Genomic DNA, 15,738 nt, shown 5'->3' on the forward strand with positions numbered 1-15,738 from the left:
ATGTTTCAATAGTGTGAACTTACCATTAATAAGACACATTCATCTAAATAAATATTAGTAAAATTTAATAAAAATAATTTAAAATAAATAATTTTTCGATAAATATTAGTAAAACTTAATAAAAAAAAAATTTAAAATAAATAATTTTTCGAAATGTTTCTAGATTTTGACCATAAACATGTTTCAATAAACCGTTAACTAACCATTAATAAGTTATTGTTTATTAGGGAAAAATAAGCAGCCCAACATTTATTTATTCATGAGTTATCTTTTCAACGGAGACAATTTCTTAAACAAGTTCTGTTGTCCTTGCCACAGGCCATAAGTATTCACACAGCCTCTCACTGGAAAAGCAGGCATATCTGTCATTTACCGGAAAAGCAAGCATATCTGTCATTTATGAAAGCATACTTTGTCTGACCATGCCTCTATATAATTTATTTTTGATTGCTCCAAGGGGAGCAGTCAATCAATCTCCACTCCGCAAACCAGAACCTGGCTTCTATGACTCCAAATCAATGTTTCAGGTTCCAAGGATTTCTTCCGTTTTCTTACGCCTGAAACAAACCTCTCTGGCCTTTAGGCTTTTTGGTTACCATATATTCTATTTTTTGGAGTTGGAGTTCTTACACGAGTGAATATTGTTGCCTCCTATTGTCAGTCTCTTTGGGGAGCTGCAAGGATGGGACCAGAAGAAGAAGAAGAGATGGCTGTGGCTTCTTCTTCTTCTCAACAGCAGTGGCAAGAAAAGGTGTTAGAGTTGACCAAATTGTTGCAAGAACAAGGGGATCCTCCCTTTCTGTGGGCAGTTGAAGTTGGCAAGTGCCTTTTGGGAGCAGGCTTGCAGGCGCCCAGTGTGGAACTGGGGCAATTATTGATATCCCATTTGTGTTGGAGCAACAACGGACCTATGTTATGGAAATATCTAGAGCAGGCCATGGGAACCCGACTCCTGAATTCATTGCATATTTTGGCTTTGCTGACATTCAGGTACTTATTCGCTTCTGCACATTGTTTTTCCTATTATTACAATCCTGTGGATATTGTGAATTTTGAAAATGGGCTTTCTCATTTGCTCTTTTAAATATCTGACAAATAAGGTAAAGAATGTGCTCTGCAAGAAGTGCAGGGCTTGAAGAGAACCGTGTTGTTTTGGTAGTTATCCAATTTTTGGGTACATTGATCCTTCTGGAATTATGGGTAACGCTGTGCAGAGAAACATCGAAATTGCCCAGTAGCAGTTCATCACCACCCCCCATTTATGTGTCTTTAGAATCCACTTGATCAAGTGCTAACATCCGCCTTTGGCATTTGAGATTTATCACCACTGCCACACTCACCTATCTTTGGAACCCACGTGGTCAACTAGAGTTATCATCTGGAAATTCCTATTTCCTCAAAATCTGAAGGAGACTGGATAACATTAGAAATCAAGCCACTATCACTTCGCTTAACCTATCTCACTTTGAAGTTAGTTCTTGTTAACTTCAGAGGTTATTCCTAACCGATCCAAGGTCTTAACTGAAAGTCAAATAACGATAATAAGTACTTCAAATTTGACAAAAGGAATGTTGTTTTGCCCTAAATCTGTAATAAAATTAAAAAAAAAACACCATGTTGGAAATTGTTTGGAAATACTTAAAAACAAATACATGGAAAATGATGCAAAATTTTAGTATAATGTTGGGCGTGCAAACCAATGCATATATAAATTGTAAACATTCAATTATCATGTAGAAAATCAGCAGGTACCCATACAGCAGGATGTAAAGACAGTTAGGATGTAAAAATCACTGTAATTTTTAAGGATTCAAATATTATGCTTATATATAGTCTTTTAGGTAATTATTCTGGTTTGAAAAATCATACATATAGAATGTAGACAAATATTCAATGATAAATATGTAATTTACTATTAAAACTAGTAAATTTTTGGCAAATATTATCAATTTAATCATATCTAGTGAACAACCAAATAGGCAAATATTTTTTTCCAGAAAAAGCAATTGGCGAAATTTCACCCCTAAAATATTCCCTGGTTCTGATGGCTGTAAATGCATTTAAAACACTGTTTTTGTATTTTTAATATTTTATGGCTATCTAATTCACACAAATTGAGAAAAAAGTCTATATATATATATATATATATATATATATTTTATCTATTTCTGCACAAAAAATGAAAAAAACAACGTGCTAGTCTTGCTGTAATTTGATAGAAAGTGATCCAAAAGTTAACTAAGTATGCCCGATTTATATGCCTAGAATGTGCTAAAAGCGAGATAACTAAGTTGTATTTTTTTGAATGAGCAATTTAATTGCTTAAGTGAATTAACAAGTGCCTTAATTGAGTTGAAATGTGAATTAAGGAAAAACTCCTAGGATGAATGATAGTATTCAAATCCTATTGCTTAAGTTCCATGAAAAACGTAATCAAAAGCTAGCAAGAGGCTAAGGAAGATAGAAATTCCTACACGTATGAAACATAAGGGATAGTCGCTAAGAAATTGCTTTAGAATGTCTTTATTACCAAGGATTGTAGGATGATCAAAGTCCTTGACAGGTCCTAATAATTCTCCAGGATCCTGGGGAAGCCAAGATTTATGATTCCTTATCTACAAGATGGGATATTGTAGGATGATCAAAGTCCTTGACAGGTCCTAATAGTTCTCCAGGATCCTGGGGAAGCCAACATTTATGATTCCTTATCTACAAGATGGGATAGGTACAATCACAATGCTGCAAGGTAGAATCCAACTATCACAAGTACTTGATGCTATCGCTGAACTTTAGTCTCCCAAGAAAAGAATGATATAAGTAATTAAACCTATAAAGATTCAAGAAATAATCAACAAACTCTTGCTCGTAAGCAACTCAATCCAAAATCCCTTGCCCTCACATTGCTTGTACAATATATAGAAGAATGAGAGAATGAGGTAAGAGAGAGTAGATAAGAGTAGAGAACTTTGCCCATAATTGTCCCAAAGTCTCCCTTAGTGAAATACTCCCCCTTCATGATCAAAATGGAAAGGATGTATGCCAAATTTGTGTCCAATCAAGCGCCCTTCTTCTAAGATAGTAGCCTTATCCTCGTGAATCACAAAACTACCACAAAAACTCTTCTTCTAGAGTACACTCTCTTGGCTATTAGTGACCATCTTGTAGAATAGAAAGTTCCAAATTGAGCTCTCACAAATTAATAATATCTTATGCATGCTCAAAATTTCAAAGGACTAGAGCGCATGGCTCTAGGAGAGGCAACCTCCTAGAAATGAGCCAAAAAGGTGAGAATTTAGAACGAATTCCTAAGTTTCAAGATTAGTATGGTCGGCTAGGCTAATTTTAGGAGGAAAAAGGTGTTAAAATTAGTGATCACCCCTTTCAAGAAAGGTGCATTGCTTCCTAGGACAAAATAATAGGTTTAGGCTTCATCAAGTGTATGAAAGATTCCCTTTACTCCATGCACTTCCCTTTTCAAGAACACCACCCTAAAGTCAACACCAAAATAGGTACCACCTTTTGATGCTAAATAAAGCAAATTGAAAAATAGTAAGTGGCTTAAAGGCGTCGAGGAGGATTTAGGACAATAGTAATTGGAAGGGCTCAATGAAAGGGCATGGAAGTTCGTCAAGGAGGGCGCACTAGGTCAAATCACATGAAGACTTTCTAAGGCCAATATTTTTGAAAAATAACAAGTAAATCACATGTGGGTCCACCAAGTATCCTATTGACCATGCCAAATGTTAATTTCTAGCCCAAGCACATGGTTAATTACTTCCTAGTAGATCAAATCTACTGAATAATAACATAGTAGATCAAATCTACTGAATTTTAACAAATGTAACAACGAAAACAGATTAAATACACCAATCTCACAATCACATGCACATAGATTTCTGCCCTTCAAATCAATTCTTCATTCAAACAACTTAAGAACTTACAAGGGTTGTTGTTCTGGTATAATGGCCCACTCTAGAAAATACATTTAGTAAGAACTTGGATCTGATCTAGTTGATCAAACCCTAGATTTGTCCCTCGATCTGCTTGGTTGATTTGGATCTCCCTTGCTGCCCCTCACACCTTCCTTGAATCTGCCACACTTGAGTGGAAGTCCTTCTCCACCTAATCACTTAGATGTCCTCTCAATGACTTGTGCTCAAAGATGTATTGTTCTTTCTCCCTTAGCCTAGCCTTCCTTTTATAAGTTCGAGTTATGATCGAATCCACAACCCTAATCTCTAAAGTGATTGATGGTTCATATTAGATCTCACCTCACTTGAGATTGATGGTTGAGATTCATCTAATTCACTAATGCAAATAACCTTTGCATTTCAATAGATTAACTCACTTTATCTAATAAAAAGGAATTTCTTTAATACTTAAAGTAATTGCTAAGCTTAAGAGTCTATTACGTGAATTCTGCACGCCTAGACACTTAGGTTTGTGCATAAGTACCTGCCCAAGCTACAAACATCAACACTCCCTCTTAGTGAGAGTGGTACTTCCTAAAGAACCACTTGGAACCGGTTGTCCCTCTGGTCGTGGAACAATTTCCCATGCATCATTCTTTACCATGGCTTTCCCCAAACCTCCAGGTCTATTTCCTCTTCAAGGACTTTGCGTGTCATTGCCATGTAGTTTGGAAACTTCTTCAGATGCTTGCTCTCCTTGAATGTGCTCCTAGGAGGCTCCACATGCTCTTGAGCATCCCTCAATGTTTGCTCAAACCACTTGGGTCTCTTGATAGAATTGGAAGGAGCTACGAACTCCTCCCCACTTGAACGCTAACTCCCTAAACTAGAAGTCTTTGCATGCTTCTCTACCTTCGAAGCCTCTTGCTTGTTGTCCTTTGTCATTGTTGGTGGCAACTCATGAGACTTCTTGGATGCCAAACTCTCCTTGAACCTAACATCCCTGCTCACAATTGTCTTCCTTTGCATTGGTATGAAGATCCTACAAGCCTTTGAGGTCTCATTGTACCCAACAAATATGTCCTTCTATCTCGGGTCTCTAGATTCATCCTCTTCTTCGCAAGAACATGGATGTATACTAGACAACCAAAGATGCGCAAGTGCCCTATCTCTGACTTTACCTCTGTGAATGCCTTTTTAGGAGTCTTGTCCCCCAATATCTTTTGAGGACTCCTATTTTGCACATATACTACAGTGTTACTGGCCTTTGCTCGAAGGAACATAGGCAACTCTTAGTCATGTATCGTTGCCTTGACAAAACTGATGATGGACCGATTCTTTCTCTCTGTTGAGGGTTGTACGAGATTATCATCTCCTTCTTGATCCCTGCCTCCTTGCAGGAATCCTTGAAGTCATTGGAGGTGTACTCTCTCGCATTATTTGACCTCAAGACCTTGATCTTCTTGCCTATCTAGTTATCAACCTAAGCCTTGACTCCTAAAATCGACTGAAGACCTCATCCTTGGTCTTCATGAAGACGATCTAGGTTTCCTGGAATAGTCATCGATAAATGTGCATAACACTGTGCTCCTAGTACTGATGTCACTGACATAGACCAAATAAATCTTAGTGAATGAGATCCAAGATCCCCTTTGACCTACTCTCATTGCTCGAGAAAGCAACCTTGGCATTCTTGCCAAGTGCACACCCTCTGCACATTCCCTGATGCTTAATGTTGAACTTTGGAAGAACAGTGACAATCTCCCTAGGATTGACAATGCACTCTGCTCAATGTTGAACTCTGGAAGAACAGTGACAATCTCCCTTAGGATTGGCAATGCCTTGTAGTGTAGGTGTCCCAACCTTTTGTGCCATAGCTCAAACAGGTTGTGACTGTCATGTACCAATGCCTAAATAGGTTTATGTGTCAACTTGTACAAGTTCCCGTCTCTAACCTGGATGGCCACTGCTTTGTTTGGGCTAGACTCCTTTGGATGAATGAACACCTTCCCATTCCTGAACATGACTTCATAGCCTCTGCCCTCGATAACTAAGATTGAGAGCAAATTTTTCTTCAGTCCTAGTACAAATAACATGTCCTTGGCTTCCAAAGTCCATCCTGAATCTAGTTGGAACTTAATGGTTCCAACCCTCTTCACTACATAGTTGGCATCATTACTAAGCTCCACATGTAAATCTAAGTCTCTTTCTATTACTCTGCTAAATAGCTCTCGCGCCTTTCCCATGTGACATGATGAGCGCTATCCATGTACCAAGCACTCCTTGTGATGGTGTTGGCAAATATTGGGATACTAATGAGAAGTTCTTCTTGAACTTCGTTGCAAAGTCATTGAGTTGAACCTTTGTCGATGTTGCTATCTGTTGCGACTTCCCCTTCTCCTTCTTGTATGGCAACTGTGATGCATAATGCCAATTCTTGTGGAAGGTGAAGCACTTGAGCTTGCTCAAGTCCTTCTTCTTCCGTGGTTGAGAGCTTTCCCCATCACTGTTACCTTTGGAACCCTTCCCTTTGCCCTTCCTCTCCATCTCCTTGCTTGCTGGCCTTAGACTCTTCTCGAGTCCATTCTTGGATGCAATCATCACAAAGCCTCTCCCAATTTGAAAGGTTCTACCAGGCAGAGATCCCCTCGAGAAATGGTTCCAATGACTTGGGAAAACCATTCTATGCCATTTTTACAAGCTCCACGTCCTCCAATTTCTCCCTAATGGCTGCAACGCAAGTTGCTCCTATGTTTGGGTGATCCTTATGAATTAAAGAGTAATGTTATCAAACTTTGACATCTGGATGGTTCTAAGCTTTTTTCTAAAGATCATCTCCCTGTTCATGTTGTTACTCAGGAACAAGTCCACGAGAGCTTTGAACATCTCTCAGGCCAACTTCTTTTTTGCCAAGTGTGGGATCAAATGATCCTTCATGGCATCCATGATTCTCTAGGCTCTAATGTCCCTCTTCATATGAGCCTCCTTATTTGCTAGATTTGTTGGTTTTGGAAAAACCTTTTTAGCAAACTCGCAAAGGTCATGTTCCTTCAACAACGAGGTGACCCTTTCCTTCTAGGGCAGAAAGTTAGACACTCCATCGAACCTATCCTCAAACTTGAGACTGGCTGCGGCCATTTCTAGATCTAATAATTAGCCTTGTGCTAAGTCCTTCTAGCTCCCGTGAGAATATTAAGCTACTGCTGGTTCATAGATCCACTAGGATCTCCACATGGATCCGTGTTTTAGTCTTGTGAAAACACCCACAAAACTAATTTTTTGCCATGCCTTTGATTGGTATAATCTCCCTCTCTCACTCTGAAGGCTGACTTTTCCAATCATTCTAGCAAATCTGGTACAATACTTTGTACCTTACTTGCAAGTCGCTATGACATCTCTTGTAGTCATATGCACCATGAGTTGTACGACCTAACTCTTGTATGTAGCTTTTACTCTATTGTCCATATGACCGCGTACAATCTGACTCCTTAGCGACTGCCGTGAATTGTGTTGCAGCTACTTGCTCTAGGTTGTTGCGGTTGGGTAGAGTGTACCTTATAACTGCTAAGGTTTTGACACTGCTGGCGGCTGGATTTTCTTGGCTATCGGCCGACCTTTTTCCAATCTTTGCGGCACACTTTTGCAATGGCTACATTATGCGAGCCCACAACAACACCAACACTAGTTCCTATACCTTTGTGCCGGTTTTCTTGTTGACAACTAGACCCATGTCTGAAATACTTGCGCTTCTGTGATGGTTGTTGTGTGGTTGCTGATTGTGCTATCAACTCGATCTTTTCTCTACGGCTGCCCTGTTCACGCCTTGCGCGCTGACACATCTTGATGACACCCTACGACCTCTAAGACTGTTGGTGGCTATAGTGGCTGACGTGTGGCATTACCTGTGGTAGCCCCCTTTTTTGTGTCCTTATGTGGTGGGCTGTTGGCTGTGGCACTTCACGACTGGTTGGCAGTGGATAGCCTTGTCGACCACTCATGGACCCACCCCTTTTTCTTTTGCTTCTTTCTTTTTGTTTAACTTTTACTTTGCCACGACTATGCTGGTAGTATGACATACAACCTCGATTTCTTTAGACATTGGGCGAGTTTTGGTTTTTGCCTCGTACAGTCACTGGTCGAACTTGGCCCCTACGAGTCTTGTACAAATCGAGCTTGTGTGCAATACTTTGGAGATCAGTTTTAGAGGTTATGCTTTGATACCATGTTAATTTCTAATCCTACCATCTGGTTAATTACGTCCTAGCAGATCACATCCTCCTGAATATGACATGGCTAGAATTTTAACAAATATAACAACTAAAGCAAAATAAATAGACTAATCGCACAATTACATGCACACATATTTTTCCCTTCAAATCGGCTCTTTATTCAGATAATTTTAGTTACGAGGGCTGCTGTCTTGGGATAATGGCCCACTAAGGAAAATAGATACAACAAGAACTTGGATTTGATCTACCGGATCAAATCCCATCTCTCGATCTGCTTGGCTGATCTAGATATCCCTTCTTGTCCCCTTCACCTTCCTTTAACCCAACACACTTGAGTGGAAGTGCTTCTCCACCTAATCATTGAGATGTTGTTCTCTCAATGTCTTGTGCTTTCTCCCTTAGCCTAGCCTTCCTTTTATAAGTGTGAGTTATGAGTCATGATTGAATCCACAACCCTAATCTCCAACGTGATTTACGGTTGAGATTAGATCTCATCTCACTTGAGATCAACAGTTGAGATTAGATCTCACCTCACATGAGATCAACGGTTGAGATTAATCTAATTCACTAATGCAAATAACCTTTGCATTTCATTCGATTAACTCACTTTATCTTATAAAAAGGAATTACTTCAATACTTAAAGTAATTGCTAAGGTTAAGAGTCTATTAGGTGACTTCTACATGCCTAGGCACTTAGGTCTGTGCAGAAATACCTGCTTAAGTTACAAACGTCAACATCAAAATGCAACCAATCCTTGAAATCTCCAATTTTTTACAGTGGCTTTCAATTTTACACTGCCATTTCATGTCAAACCAAGTATCCAAAAGTCTAACATCCCTAAAAAAAATATATCTGCTAAAAATGGACCAAAATCCATGGTCTTGGAATTAACAATAACTTGGACCATAGGCAACACTCAACATTTCAAATTGATCACCACCACAAAATTCAACTGTACTAAGAATCCATTTGGATAAGTTAGACAGGTCACTTAAAATTTCCTAACTGTAGAGGGTTAGAACCGCCTCAAGATATGCCAGAGAAACCTTCCATAAAGTCCCCTTCTTTACAATGATAGACCACATATAATAAGGAATGATCATAGAGAAAAGGTTGCTCATACTTACTGAGATAGAGCGAATACGTCAACAGAGAAGGGGGGTGCTTTTGTCTCACTGAGATGGGCCACATTTAATCAGAGATAGGTCGCACAATTCCACTGAGAAAGGACGTAGAAGTCTCCAAAGGAACCAAGGAAGAAAGCCGCACATGATGCCTCAGATAGGCCTCTTAAGTTGCCATAGATAGTCACAATAGATGCCTCAGATAACCCATGTAAAACACATAAACAAAGCCGCAGAAGATGACTGCATAGTTAACTAGACTAGGCCGTAGATGGAGACTAGAATAGGCCGCATAGGTGGCGAGGAAAGAGTCACAGAGATGCCTCAGTAGCCGCAGATAAATACCATTCTAGGCCGCAGATAAATGCCAGACTAGGCCACAGAATCCACCACAGGGAAGACTCACACAATCTAGAAAGGATAGGCTCAGACTTGCTCGCATGCCTCAGAGAAGAAGCCTCAAAATGACTGAATTTGATATGCCAAAATGGGAGGCATTAGGTGCCCAATTTATAGTTGTTTCTTGAGCGAAAAGTCACAACCATTGGGTCAGGCCGACATGATGAGGCTGACTTGTAACCTGGAGGGAAAACACAAATTTAAATTTGCTTTAAATATATTTGACAAATGCCATGATGTTGCTTGCCCAAATAAATTTGTGCCACATTAAATAATGGAGAACAGTGCTAAATAATAATTTTCTTTTATCCAAATTAAATTATCTTTTGAGGCAAGATGGATTTTCCTTGGGGTAGTTGGGTTCCTATGGGGAAATTCGTCCCATAGCTGCCCCAATTTTCAACACCAAGCAGTAAGAAAACATAGTTGAAAATTGAGTTCCAACCCTGTTCATTTCTTGCAATGGATTTCCTTCACCAAATGGCAAAAATCTCCTGTAGTGTTGCCATTTCCGCAGGGAGGGTGCCAAAGATTGACAGGTTTTAACAATACTTGGGATTATTAAGACAAGATTGTTGAAGGCCTACTTTTATATTTTCAATGAGATTGTAATGCTTTAAAAACACCTGCAATGTATATGCAATTACATGAATTCTGTCATGTGGGAGTACTGAATGGATTGGGGGAAATTGGTTAATAATTTATTTTAAGTAAACCTCTTGTATTTGTTACAAAAAAGTATAAAACCTAAATCAGTTATCTCATTCTTGTTTTTGCAAAGACTAAAGTTGTTTTAACTTTTTGAATGCCACAAGTTGCTGGAAGAAACACATTTCTGAAAATGAATACTAACCCAAAATTACTGCTGAAGTAAACAATTGCTAGAAGGAAAATATTTTAAGTGCACATAACTGAAATCCAAATATGATATAACCGACATTTTGGTAGCACTTTACAAGAGAAGCAGCATAGGAAGCATGACACACAAATCAACCCTATCTTAATTAGGCATCACTAAGTTAAAAATGCAGAAGAAATAACGAGGAAAACTAATTTGTGAGTTCAAATTATAAGAAAACCAAAGGAATTAAAATAAATCCCATAGGCAATTGCAAGATGAAAGTAAACCTATAGGAAATTAGAACAACTGCTGGAGCGATTTGATCGAAAGCAGTATGGAACAAACTCCATGTAGAGTAATTGTGTGAAAAATCATTTCAAGTAATAAAATAGTGGAAATAGCATCTACAAGAAAGAAATAATATTTCAGGAGCGGGCCCTTGCTCTGCAACATTGCTAATTTACCTGCTACACAAACACAGAAAAAATCTTGTAAATTCAGAAATCTGTTTTATCTTCTTTCTTCCAAAATCTGAACCAATATTCTGAGGCTTTTCCCATATACATTTATATTATATAATAATATTTTCTTGTTCTTGGGCAAGCTCCACAAAATCTAGGAACTTAACTGAAATCTCCCCAAAATCAAGGAGTCAGCTTAATTGACTAATTAAAGATGTCTATCGTTTTTACAAACAGTTGACTTATTTGAAATCTCCCCAAAATTTAGGAACTAGCTAAATTGACTAATAAAAGAAACTATTCTTGTACCCTAATTGTCCAAGTTTTTACAAATATTTGTATCTTGTGCTTATGGTGGAACATAGGAGGTCTATGCTTGCCCTCATGGTTCCACAACCAAAATCACGCTGTAATCAAACCATATGCTATGAGAGGATGATGAACCTTGAAGTGAGTTGAATTGCTTTTGACCCATCTGTTGGAGAAAATAGCAGATCCCTTCTTTCTGTTGCACGCCAGAATGCCCTCTCTCTTCAGGATTTGACTTCCATAACACATGGGAGAATTTGGCAACACACCAAGAGAATTCAACATTGCACTAGGTAGGAGAATTCAACAAAACACTGAAACTGACCATTTTGAATTGGAGAACTTTTGGGAAGTTAAAATCTCTGCAGTGGGAATAGATAAGGACTAGGAATTGATTTGCATTGAAAGCATTAGCATCCCGCAAATTGTTGGGCTTATGTAAACCACTCAAATCCAACCAAAAACATCCATAAATGTGTGAAAACAAGAGGAACTGATTCATGATTCTAAACTAAGCACTATGTATTAGAAGGCAAATTAACACAAAAAGATGGCAAAGTGAAGTTGAAATATTCATGAAAAGAATTGTTGAATGATGAGCTAAATAAGGTAAGTCTAGGGCTCTTCAGATTGTGCCTTGGATTTTTTGCCATTTTAAAGCTCTTCAAATTGCACCATTATAAGGTCTTTTATTTGTGTAACCTAAAGGGGTACCTCCTTTATTAGGTTTCACATTACTTGGGTTATTGGTGGTGTATGAATGTTATAATCATCTATGTGGGGTGAATTGAACTTATCCACTGACATGGTGATAATATGTCTTATGCTAGAAAGAGTGACTTGTACTGCTGCAAGTGTGTATATGAAGTTTGAACACAACAAATAGGCTCGAGAGTTGATATGGCCTCCAAAATGAAAAAGTTGCCCTGTGCATGAAGGGACACTAAAGTAGTATTTATAAGGGGTTCTTGATGGAGGTTGGCCACTGGATTGGCAAGAGGTAGTGAGTCACAGACAGAGCACATGAAGGCACATGTACAAGTGTTACAGGCCCTAGAGTGTGAGTTGCAACCATTTGTTGTAGAGAGAGAAGGAATAATGTATAGGCTAGAGAGTTCAATCAGAGATGAATGCATAACTTGGGCTCGCATTTTGTAGAGTCAATGAGATATGAGGGCCATCAACAAAAATTCTAGTGTTGTAGGAGTTCAAAATGCTCTCAACCATGCACTTTCTCTTCAAATATTGATGGAGAGGGTCAAATGGTCTATTGTGGAATAGGAGGGGGGCTGGTGCAATCTCGAACATGGAGCACACAGATTGAGTAGGGGCCAACCTTTAATGCAATTCGAATGGGTTGATACTCAGGTGGATAACATTCTAACGCTTAGGTAGAAAACATTTTGAGACTTAGGCGAAGAATGGGTGGATGTCATCCGATGAGATCATTCCTAAAGCCCAAAAAGATGGTGTGCGATTACAAGAGTTGTTGTAGCTTTCCCTGTCCTTGATGGATCATAGAAAAGGAAATGCAGTAGATCATGGTCATGAGTGTATTAGTAAGAGAACTCACAACTTCTTTGTTGATGGCCTCGTTTACCTACTTCTGTCTACTGTAAAATCCCCACAATAGACAACTCTTTTGTATCGCAAAACTAAATGTCAGAAGCATAATTTGAATGCACCAATTGAAATTAGTTACTATTTCTCCACTGCCTCTGAGAATCATGGATTGGAGTGATCTTTCATTGCATTGAATGTATTACCCACCACCTGTAGGTGACACCCATGGGAGAAATCTTTCTCCTAGATGGTCCTCAGTCGACAGCCAGTAGCCCCTTGCAGCCACCAGATAGCTCGATGTGCCATCATCTCTGCCACTTGAGCTAGCCATTATGCTCCTTCGCCCATCTGTTATGATCGTATGTTTGAAGGTGGGCCTTCCAGTCCCGAAGGTATGACTTTCATTATGTAGTTAGATATTTCTGTTTAGTTATCATGAACACTTTTGGGCATGGATTAGTGGGGGTATCCGGTGGAAAGAATGGGCTTGGTTCGTATTCTTGTCCCCTCTGTTCAACTTGGTGGTTAGCCTTATATCCTAGTACCGTGGGATCTCCTTTATTGGTTACTGGCTTTATAAGCACTGCATGGGAAATCCCGATTTTTGTTGTGTGGTCCTACTTCCCAACAACACATACATCACTCCTCTCCTTTCATTATAACCCCTTTCCACATATTTCCCATCTAGGTCCACAAGGAGTTAACTTCCCCCTCCCCTTGTCCACACTTTGGGTTGGTCCTGGAATGATGCCCTAGGAGGTTGATGCAACTAAAATAAAAAGAAAAAGCATAATTTAGCCACTCTCAACAGGAATTGTACCATAAAATGCAAAAGATGAATGGGACATACAAATTTAGCACGTGGACAAAAACCAAACATGAGCTCTACCCCCATATTATGGACATCACCTTGGTTCATAAGGCCCTTTATATTGGCTCCGTGCATCATTAAGGAGCCTATAATTGTCCCAACTCCTGGTGGGCAATGAACTGACCAACCTTAAGGGGGTATTCACTGCTATATCATTCACATCATGCTCTCATTCCCTGGAGCCCCAAGCAGTTATAAAAAGAAAAATCAATAAAAGGCAAAAGGCATATGAAGAAGGGTGGAAAAACAAAGGCCTGGGTAACTCATGTACCACAATTGATCCCTCCTACATCTATACACCCAAGGGTGGGCTTCCATTATCATAGCTACCCTTGTACTGTGGCATGTGGCATGGAGCCTTCATGGAGCCTTCCTGTGATACTCCACTCCGTTCCATCATTAAATCACATGACACCTACCTCTTGGTGGATGTACCATGGACTTGTCACTTCCTTAGAGGTTGAAACGACCTAATAGGGTCCTTGGTTAACCTCCTTATTGAACTTGGAGACCCCTGTACACTATGTTGACCACTACGTGTCAACGACCCATAACAGTACACCCCCTTTTTTCGCAAAAGGATAATGCCTGATCGATGTGTCCGTGTTGTCCAACTATCATCATCAACCTGATCATCATGTTATAATGTAAACCCATTCTACATGTATATGATGTAAATAATCTCAACAGAACCATGTCATGTATGTAACGACCTAGGTAAACCTACCTTTTTAGTGACGATCTCCATTCTAGCAGGTTTTTCGTCTCACCGATTCGTTCTTGGATGGTCAGCAGAGTTTTCCCCTCCAGTCTTACCCCAAAGCTAGAATGGATTTTGTCACTAAAATCTTAGGCGAGTCCTAGTGTTCTAGATCGAGTCTATGTAAAAGTAATTTGGGAATAATCCTAACTATTTTGTTAGATTATTTTATTAGAGATTACTTGGTCTGCTGGATTATATTTGTGTTGCAGAAGTGGGTAATCTGTGAGGGTCTATTACAAATGGGTTTCCCCTTTATGATGTAAAAAAATGAGAATCGTGATGTAAAATATCTCGAGGGTTGGAAAAATAATTTATTACCTCATAAGTTAATTAATTAAATTTTCTGGCCAAAAATTAATTAAAATCCTAAGCCAGAAATTTAATTAATTCTAGGTCCTAGGTAAATTTAAATTTAAAGGCAAAATTCGTCGGTCCTAGAAAATTAAATTTTAAAAGGTCCCGGGACTAAGGTAAATTAATTATTTTGCTAAATTTTAAACCTTTGATCCCTGGGGTTAAGTCAAAGTCAAATTTTTGGGGAAATTAACTCAAAATTTTTATTTTTGAGTTAATTATAATTGAAAAATTCGAATTTCCTTAAGAATCAAATATTTCGACAGATGAAATTAAAAGAAATTTTAATCTTCATCAACAGTCGAGATTGTTTTGGCAAGGATCACTCGAACTCACCGTTGGAGGATTTATCTTTAAATAGGAAGTCATTTGTCAGTTGATCTATACGACCTTTGAATCGTGTGCTTAGCAAGAAGCTCGTGTAATCTTTTTTTGGATAATAAAGAAAGACTTTGGGCCCTGGGGTTAAGTTCTATGGGTGTTACTCTTCATGGGAATACTATAAGATGTGTTGTTTTCATGCATAATTTTTTTTAAAGCCATTGATGATAGCTTCTAAAGAGTGATTTGAGTACAGGTATCTTACTTAGTCGCTGGGGTTTGAATAATAATCTAAATTTTGAACGTAATAGCAGGTATCTCTATTTGTCTGAGTTTTATTATTATTTTCTCGCTCTATTTTTAATGGTTGGATCGAGTTTGCAGGGAAATCTTGATTTTAGATTCTCGGGCGTTAGGGGAAGTTTTTAGTTGGACCAACGAACTCCTGATCCATGTTCTCTGAAGAGCCCAACAAAATTAATCTCGGGCATATCATAAGATTTTTTTTTATTGATGCATGAGGTTTCAAGTTAGCACCTTTAAAATTTAAAAATCTTTTAATTTATCTGTAGCAGAATGATAGATCTGGT

At 38.7% G+C, this 15,738-nt stretch overlaps 1 protein-coding gene across 2 annotated transcripts in view; it reads left to right on the forward strand.

The window, feature by feature from the left end:
- The first annotated feature begins 356 nt into the window (after positions 1-356).
- The window catches only part of LOC149264367 (mediator of RNA polymerase II transcription subunit 33A-like), a 100,490-nt gene continuing 85,108 nt past the window's right edge, over positions 357-15,738 (forward strand). The window contains exon 1 of one of the 2 annotated variants that reach the window (XM_089428014.1): positions 357-990. In XM_089428014.1, coding sequence (XP_089284140.1) covers positions 683-990 — 308 coding nt within the window. In that variant the 5' untranslated portion in view covers positions 357-682. The remainder of the gene's footprint in view (positions 991-15,738) is intronic. The other variant, XM_089428010.1, reaches the window with a different exon arrangement.

This window comes from Pinus tabuliformis, chromosome 6, assembly GCF_031772625.1.
Source record: "Pinus tabuliformis cultivar Carrire ecotype Pingquan chromosome 6, CPIR1, whole genome shotgun sequence".
In the NCBI taxonomy this organism is placed as follows: domain Eukaryota; kingdom Viridiplantae; phylum Streptophyta; class Pinopsida; order Pinales; family Pinaceae; genus Pinus; species Pinus tabuliformis.